We start from the raw sequence: 9024 nt of genomic DNA on the forward strand, positions 1-9024 counted from the left end.
TTTGAAGCAACCAGTCTGCACATTCTAAAAGTGTCCAGGTAACATAACAACTGAAGCCAGCTGACCATTGACAACGTCGTTGATACGTCGAATGGGTGCTTGAACAACAGGCGGTGTACTGCGATTTTCGAGCAAAAGTTTCTTCATCGACGTAGCACAAGACATGTAATTTTTTGCCTTGGAAATATCAACTGGCCACCAAGATCATGAACTTTGACACCGCTGGACTTTTTATTTTGGGGCTACACGAAAGAAGATAATCCTTTAACTCTTGAGTACATTCTTCAAGTTATTGCTGAGATACTGCCCGATATGTGTCAAAAAGTGGTCGAAAATTACCTCAGTAGAATCTATGCTTTCAACAATTCGCGTGGTGGTCATTTAAATGATTTAAAGGCGGTTTTTGTATAAAATTTTATACTCGCAGTTTAAGGCAGCTGCTTGCCGAATTTACAATTGAAAATTTAGAATGAAACAACAACAACTTGTGTGTGCTACCACCAAGTTCATAGGCTGGAACTCCAGCTAATAACTTCTAATATTATGTATTTTTACTACATGTGGAATTATTAACTGGCAACCCTGCCTATCAAATCTTTAGAAATAAACAAATTTCTTTATTTATACTTTCCAAAATTGTGTATATAAATATTTTTATTTTGTTTTGTTTGTTAATGTATCATGCATCAGTTAAGCATTCTTTTTTATTTCACTGTATCTAATCATTTTTGCATTAATTTTGAAAGTTCTAATCTCTTATTTATATTTATTTAATGAAATTTCCTCATGGTACTGATATTTATTTACTTTGCCAAATTAATGCTTAATCTTATCGTTATTATTTTGTATGTATGTACAATTTTTTTGGCAGGTCATGTCTCTGCGAATTACTTAGGTATGAACTTTTTCAATCTGCAATGTTTTATTTTTAAGCAAAATCAAGAGTTTTCTTTAATTAACAAGAAACTCAATATGTCTGATAATTTTCGTATTGAACCAGTAGAAGGAACTGAATTAATTAGAATTTTCAAACGGACTAGTGAAAACTTGCCCCTTCCAATAAATTATGACACCAGATTTTATACAGTTCCTTCTTTATTAGTAAAATATCTGGAAGAAATTTATGATTTTGAAATAAGAAGTGATGATATTTGGGTAATTACTCAACCAAAAAGTGGCACAACATGGATGCTAGAACTAGTCTGGCTTTTACAAAATGAATGTGATTTTAAGACGGCCATGGAGATTGACCAGGAAGATCGGGTACCATTTTTAGAGTATGTTTTTTGCATGATAAAATTTCAAAAATAATTAAATTATTAAATTCAAATTTTAGTTTACTGTTCACAACTTTTTTTTTAGAACAATTGAATCAAGTTTGATATTCCGATTTAAAAACTTTAAACATATTTATCTTGGTCCTTAAAATACCTTTGTATCCGATACACGACGTCATTTTTTGTACAATGCCTGTATATGAACCTTCCCAGTCCCGTTGAAGTTTCAGTGACAACCCCTTTTGTCGATGTTGATAGCAAAGCCAAACTCGATCTCCTGCTTGGAACTCTGTTGTTGTCGCTCGTATATCGTAGCGTGTCTTCATTCGGTCACTGCACATCTTTATTTTCAACCTGGTATTGTCGTAGATCTGAAGGAGTCTTTCTCTGAGGTCATCCATGTAGTCATTCTCGACTTGCGTCTCCGACGTGGGACATCCAAATTTTATTTCGCTCGGCAGTCTGATGTTCCTACCCATTAAAATCTTAGACGGTGTATGGCCAGATGAGCTATGTCTTGCCCTTCGACACGCCAACAAAAACAGTGAAATGTGTCGGTCCCAATCTTCGGTTTTCGTCCCCAACTTTGCAAAGATGTTTCTTCAGGGTTCGGTTGAATCGTTCGACCATGCCATCAGATTGTTTGTGGAATGGTGTTGTTCTTGTCTTCTTGATGTGAAGAAGCCCACTTAATTCCTGAAATATGTTTGATTTAAAATTCCTTCCCTGGTCGGAATGCAGTTCTAATGGAACACCCAATCTGCTCACCCAGTTGAATACATTTTGGTCTGCTTTGGTCTGTTTTGGCTTCTTATTTGGAATGGCGTATGCGATTTCCATTATTTGTTTCCGGAAATGGACCCACCACGTCTACTGCAATCCTTTCGAAGGGTGCTGCTACATTTGGCAGTGATTTTTTTTGTTCGGGCATTTGGTGGCAGCACAGGTATCGCTTTTTCGGCACCAGTTCTCGACATCTTTCCTTGCATGTAGCCAGTAGAGTCGTTTTTGAACCTTTTCTAGCGTCTTGTTCACTCCTAGATGGCCTCCCAAAACTTCATCATGCATCTCTCGCAGAACGTCCTTAATCTTCGATCTCGGTAAGGTTAGCTGCATTACATAAGACTATCCATCTGCTGATTCCAATTTACGTCGAAGGATATGAAACGAGTCCCACTGTGCCCAAAAGGTCTTCAAAGTCGGACTTTCTTCCTCTCCTGGTGTTCCTTCCATGCGAGGATGGGTTCGATATCTGAATCTTCTTGTTGATCCTTCCTCAACTCGTCTTTGCTCCAGCCATAAATAGGATCGGCTCAGGTTCGTTGGACAGTAATAAGTTCTTTTTCACTTCCCATAGAATGATTGTAATGGGTCCGATTTGTCAAATTGAAAATTTTGACATTTCTCAACGTTTCAAGGTCCCTAGAGTCGAAATAAAAGATTTTTAGAAAGATGTCTGTGCGTGCGTGTGTACGTACGTTCGCGACGTCCATAGCTCAAGAACCAGAAGAGATATCGATTTCAAAAAAATTTTGTTATACAGATAATAAGGCAGAAATATGCAGAAAGGGCTCTCAAAAAAATTGCGTGGCTGTTTTTTTTTACCATAGCAGTTTGAAAAAAGGTGAACATTTTGGTTAACCCTAAATATCTTACGAATCAAAAACGCTAGAGACTTGAATTAAATTTTATATAATATACTGTAACGTGATATTAGAGAAGTTTATTTTTTGAAAAAAATTTATTTAACGGTTTTTTTATAAATCAAAAATCTGGAAAAAACTGAGAAAAATCGAATTGACAGTTTTTTTTATAAAAAATAAAAATCTAAAAAAAACATTACTCAAAGTTGGTAAAAATTGAATATCGATTCAAATATCTTTTCAAAAACTTGAAATTAAGGCTTCGAACTAATTTTATCTTATAAGATATATAATGAAAAATGTTGAGGAAAATCGACATTTACAAAAAAAAAAAGCCTAAAAAAAAAATTAATAAAAGTTGGTAAAAATTGATTTTCGACTCAAATATGTTTTCAAAACTTTGAGATATTGGCTTTTATTTACTTTTATCTTTTAAAAAATATTGTTGTCAGCTTTCAGTAAAATTTTGAAAAAATCGAATTGACAGTTTTCTTACAAAAAATTAAAAACCGAAAAAAAAATTAACAAAAGTTGGTAAAAAATGATTTTCGACTCAAATATCTATTCAAAAATTTAAGATAATAGCTTCTCACTAATTTTTACTTATGGGAAATATTGTTTTCAACATTAGGACAAATTTTGAAAATAAAATCGAATTGAGAGTTTTTTTTACAAAAAATAAGCACCTAAAAAAATGTATAAAAGTTGGTAAAAATTGATTTTCGACTCAAATATCTTTTCAAAAATTGCAGATATTGGCTTTAAACTACTTTTATCTTTCAAAAAATATTGTTGTTAACATTCAGTAAAATATTGAAAAAAATCGAATTGAAAGTTTATGTACAAAAAATTAAAAACCTAAAAAAAAAATTAACAAAATTGGTAAAAATTGATTTTCGACTCAAATATCTTTTCAAAAATTTCAAATATTGGCTTCAAACTAGTTTTGTCTTATAAGAAATATTGTTTTCAACATTAGATACAATTTTGAAAAAAAATCGAATTGACTGTTGTTTTACAAAAAATAAAACACCAAAAAAAAACAATACTAAAACTTGGTAAAAATTTACTTTCGACTCAAATAGCTTTTCAAATATTAAAAGTATTGGATTTAAACTTATTTTATTTCACAGAAAATATTGTTTTTGATACACAGTAATTTTTATATAAAAATCCAACAGTCCGTTTTTTCATAAAAAATAAAATCTACAAAAAGTAGTACGCAAGTTTGGTAAAAATTGATACGAGTACATATAGACAAACTTTTAAACAAGACAAATCGACAGACGGGATGGGAAGTTATCAGTGTGGGTCGTATCCCAGCCTCTTTTTTCTTCTTGTCGTCTGCAATACTTACAGTCTTGCTTACATGGTCACCGAAACAGTGCATCTGCATTTGACTGAACCTTCCCATTCCGATGTTGAATTTTATAATAGTTAGTCTGCAGCCTCTGAATCCATCTCGCCACTTGACCCTTTGGATTGCTTCTGTATCCACAGTCTTGCTGACTCCTGCACAGTAGCCTTCTGACAAAAGCATTCTTGGACTTCTAATTTTCTTACGCGATGCACGTTTTAGGAAGGTTGTTCCCCAGCTTGCATCGTCAGAGAGAAAGCCAATGCTTCTGGTAGTGTTCGCTTTCCGGTAGTGCGGATAGCTCTTTGGAGATTTATATCGCCCACAGCTCTAACAAAGGCTTCAACAGCAAGTTGATTTATAATCTCGTTACCAGCTGTTGGATATGCCAAGTGAACCAATCGCTCGATATCTGCCTGAACCTGCTGCAGAGTTTCACCTCATTTCTGTGTCCTATTATTAAGCTGAACTCAGAAGACTTCTCTCATGTGGCTATCCCCAAACCACTGTTCGATTGCGTTTACTAGAACTGTGAAGATACCACTTTTCTCTGCTGGGATGGTTTGTAGCAGTTCGGCAGCAGATACTCTTAAGGCAAGCGCAATAGCAATGTACATATTTTTCGTGATCGTGCCAGCCGTTTGTTAAAGCTGCTGCTTCAAACTGTTCCATCAAAGCTTGAAGGATTCACTTCTCTTTTCCTTGAGCACTCACCAGAAGGTTCTCATCTTTCGCACTTTTTCTAGTTCATTTGTGATGGTTTCAATTTGTTCGTCCATTTTCTCGAAACGTGCATTTTGTTTTTCGGCGCGCTTGTTGAGAGTGTTGATTTTTTTCTTTGAAGTCCGCAAACCTGCATCTCTGTTCGGCGAACCGCTCTAGCATATTCTGCTGTTTTTGCTTTTGGTCACTTCTTTGGGCTTCTAGTTGTTTCGGGACATTCTTTTCATTCTCTTCAAATTTGGCTAGAAGAAGTGGCATGATGTTAGGTAAGGCAGCATTTGCATTTTCCTCTTCCACTTTTGCCTCTAATTTAAAAGCAAACGTATGTGGGTCTGAACGTTTGTTAAGTTCGGCCTTTAGCTCAATTACAGTTAAATTTTTCAAAACTTTACTTAATTTTTTAATTTTAAACTTCACTGCTTCACACAAAATAGTTCAATTAGTTTTATTCTCAATAAGTTCTAATCCTTTATTCTAACACCAATGTAATATTCCGATTGGTCCGACAATTAAAACTTATTCACACTTTGTAAATAAAACACAAATTCACTTTATTGAAATTACTCACAAATTATTTTAGTCATAACAGTATATACACATTACAATATTAACGAACATCAATTTTATATGTGCCTTAGATTTTCAAAATTATAACTTAATTATTTCTTCTAAGATTTTGTTCCGTAATATCTGAAGAAGCTCCAAATTCAATTGATAGAGCAACGAATATGCCATCACCACGAATTATAAAGTCTCATCTTCCTATTCATTTGCTTCCTAAACAACTATGGACGATTAAACCTAAAGTATATTTTTGGATTTTTAAAATTTATTTTACAAGTACCAAAACGGTATGTGTACTATTTTCTTTTTTCAGATAATTTATGTGACAAGAGATTGCAAAGATACAATGGTATCATATTACCACTTTCATTCTTTTTTGGGATCTTTTAAAGGCACCTTAGACGAATATGTGATTGCAATGATGAAAAACAAAATACGTTCTTCTCCACTTGGAATAAATTCTCTTGAGTTTTGGCAACTTCGAAATATGGCTTATATTTTCTTTACGAGTTTTGAACATATGAAAACAGACTTACGCTTGGTGATATCAAAAGTAAGTGAATTTCTGCAAAACGACGTAAACGAAGATCAAATGGTAAAGCTTCTTGACCATCTGTCATTTGGAAAAATGAAAGGTTTGTATTTGAATATTTTTTAAAAGTTATGTTTTAAAAGTAAAAGCAATTGTTTTCTTAAAGAAAATTTAAGATGTAACCATATAAATGAAGCTAGGAAAATTCAAAATTATTTTGGCCTTGAACTTAATCAAAATAGGTAAGACTTATCATAATCATCGCAGTAAGATTATTTTCTTTTTTTCAAGATTATGCAACAAAATACATTTTTGTTTTTACAGTTCTAGGTTTGTAAGAAAAGGTGAAATAAATTCATACAAAACTGAACTCAGTGAAGAAGTCAAAAAAGAATTGGAAAATTGGAATAACAAACAGATGGAAGCTTATGGCATAACTGCGGAGGAGATGTTATGGTCATAATCTGAGTTGTAGTTTAAGAGTTATTTTATTTCCTTTAGTTTGGTTTATTTTATTATTTGGTCAATCTATGTTTAAGTGATGTGCTTGAAATTAAAATTTAAGTCTATAGAGTAAAATTGACCTTTATTAGTTCAAATTTCAACAGAATTTTGGCTTATTTTCAGTAATTGTAACTTTTTAAAAATTCAAAAATGTATATTATTTTTTATTTTTATAAATCAAATTTAATTAAATCTTTATTTTAATTATTCAAATTTTAAATACAATTTTTGAATAAAATCTATTCTGTTAACTCCTTGGTGGATCTTCATCGGATATTAAAAGAAAGTGGTTGAAGCAAGTCTTAAAAAAGTTATTTACAATGAATGGTGAATATCTATTAGGTGGCGATTTTAACTGCCGACACAGAGATTGGGGGTGTGTAAGAGCAAATGCTTGGGGCAATATACTGGCTGCTCTTTCATTGGCACTACCAAATAATATTTTGAAACCACTTTGTCCAACTTATTTCCCAGCAGGTTCTCGTGGCGTCCCTTCTGTCCTCGATTTGTTTGTGTGAAATGTCCCAGTTCTTATATCGGAACCCGTTTTGTTAAGTGTTCTCAGTCCAGACCATAATCCAGTTTTTTGCAATATTTCTTAGTTGAGTGAAAGACAAATTCAATATTTCCTAGACAAGAAAACGCTAATTGGAAATCATTTAAATCAAAAAATAAAGTAAGCCTTCAAAATAGTACCCCAAACCTTGAAAGAGTGACTTGTAAAGGTGATGTGGATTTTATAGTACAAAACTTTAAGGAGGCAGATGTATTAACACTAAAACTAATCCCAAAAAAGAAAAAAACATTTATTTAAAAAACTTCCAATACATATATTAAAACTTATTAATGTTAGAAACATTAATCAAACCTTCTCTCGATCAATGGTTTCCCATTTTAATAAAAGCATTGCCGAACAGATACAAATCCATCGTAATAGAGAATGGAACACGAAACTGAACGTTATTGATAAAAATTTAAAACCGTTCTGGAATACAGTAAAATTAATTAAGAACAAAAACCGTAAAATACCATTTTTTAAGGATTCTTCTACAAGCTTTTTAGGTTTTGAGATCGCTAATCTATTTTGTACACGTTTTTCAAAAAATCTCTTAGTTTCTCGGCATTTTGGGGACCTTGTAACTAATGAACTTGTCAGTAACACAATTGAAAGATTCGATACTACAAACAAAATAACTCCTCTTAATACATCTGAAGAGGAAGAAGGTGATATAAAAAATTTAATCGAGGTGTTGCAAACTCGAAAAAAAGGAGGTCTGGACAAATTAAAAAATAGTTATTTAAAACTACTGCCTTACGTTGGAATTAAGTATTCAACATTTATAATTAATGCATGCCTTAAATTTCAATACTTCCCTCAATGTTGGAAAGAATTAATGGTTGGAAAAGCTCCAGATAATCCTGAAAGCTACAGTGCAATCAGTTTACTGAGCAACATTAGTAAAGTTTTTGCAGTTCGCCAGATCTTAATATCCACAAGGGGACATGGAAATCTTCTGATCAATCAACTGTCAACCAGATTGACCAGATTGCGATCGACGCACGACACTTCTCCAGTGTACAGGATATCCGAACTTTATGAATTGCCAACATTGACTCGGACCACTACCTCGTTGTAGCCAAGTTACGGCTACGGTTATCCAGGTCCAAGCCAAAGCAAGGAAGAACTGTAAGAAGTTTCGACGTTAGACGGCTACAATCGCAAGAGACTGCCATGTCCTTTTCCGATCGAGTCTCTAGTAACCTTTTAAGGAGTCCTATGCTGCCTGCATTAAGCATTGAAAACCAGTGGCAACATTGTCTTGCAGCCATCAGAACTGCCGCCTCTGAAGTACTTGGTTTCACACTGCCACAACCCCTGAAGACAAGCACACGCATCAAAAAAAGAGGCATACAAAACGGCCGGCGCTGCACAGAAGCAACATGGCTGCTCGCGAGCTCTACGAGCAGAAGAGGAGAGGGGAACACCGGCTTCTTAGATGGAAAAAAAGAGAGCACGAGAAGCGCGCGATCGATTAAATAGAGGGATATCATAACACGAATGTGCTTCGTTAATTTTACCAAAATGTAAAAAAAACCTCCCAAGGGTACCAGCCAGGAACCAAAGCCTGTAAAAACGATCAGGGGAACATCGTAGTAGAACAAGAGTCGATGCTGAGAATATGGAAAGATCACTTCTCCAAATTATATAACGGCGGCGCTTGCAAATCGCTGCTTCTTTGGACTTAAAAGGCAATTGAGAAGTAAAGTCCTCTGTCGAGCATTTAAAATCACCATCTATAAGACACTCATCATCCCGGTTCTCATTTATGGCGCTGAGGCCTGGGCCCTGTCAAAGAAGGATGAGAACGTCTTATATTGCTTCAAAAGAAAAATTCTTCGGGTGATTTTTGGGCCCGTATGCAT

General features: G+C 34.1%; 1 protein-coding gene across 1 annotated transcript; it reads left to right on the forward strand.

The window, feature by feature from the left end:
* The first annotated feature begins 891 nt into the window (after positions 1 to 891).
* On the forward strand, positions 892 to 6667 carry LOC129942054 (sulfotransferase 1 family member D1-like). The gene is made up of 5 exons (XM_056050850.1): positions 892 to 1155; positions 5674 to 5806; positions 5878 to 6199; positions 6263 to 6338; positions 6421 to 6667. Exons 1-5 carry the CDS (start codon positions 1145 to 1147, stop codon positions 6557 to 6559), a joined length of 681 nt encoding a protein of 226 aa, XP_055906825.1. The 5' UTR covers positions 892 to 1144; the 3' UTR covers positions 6560 to 6667.
* The last annotated feature ends 2357 nt before the right edge of the window (positions 6668 to 9024 follow it).

The sequence above is a fragment of the Eupeodes corollae genome, chromosome 1 (genome assembly GCF_945859685.1).
Source record: "Eupeodes corollae chromosome 1, idEupCoro1.1, whole genome shotgun sequence".
NCBI lineage: Eukaryota > Metazoa > Arthropoda > Insecta > Diptera > Syrphidae > Eupeodes > Eupeodes corollae.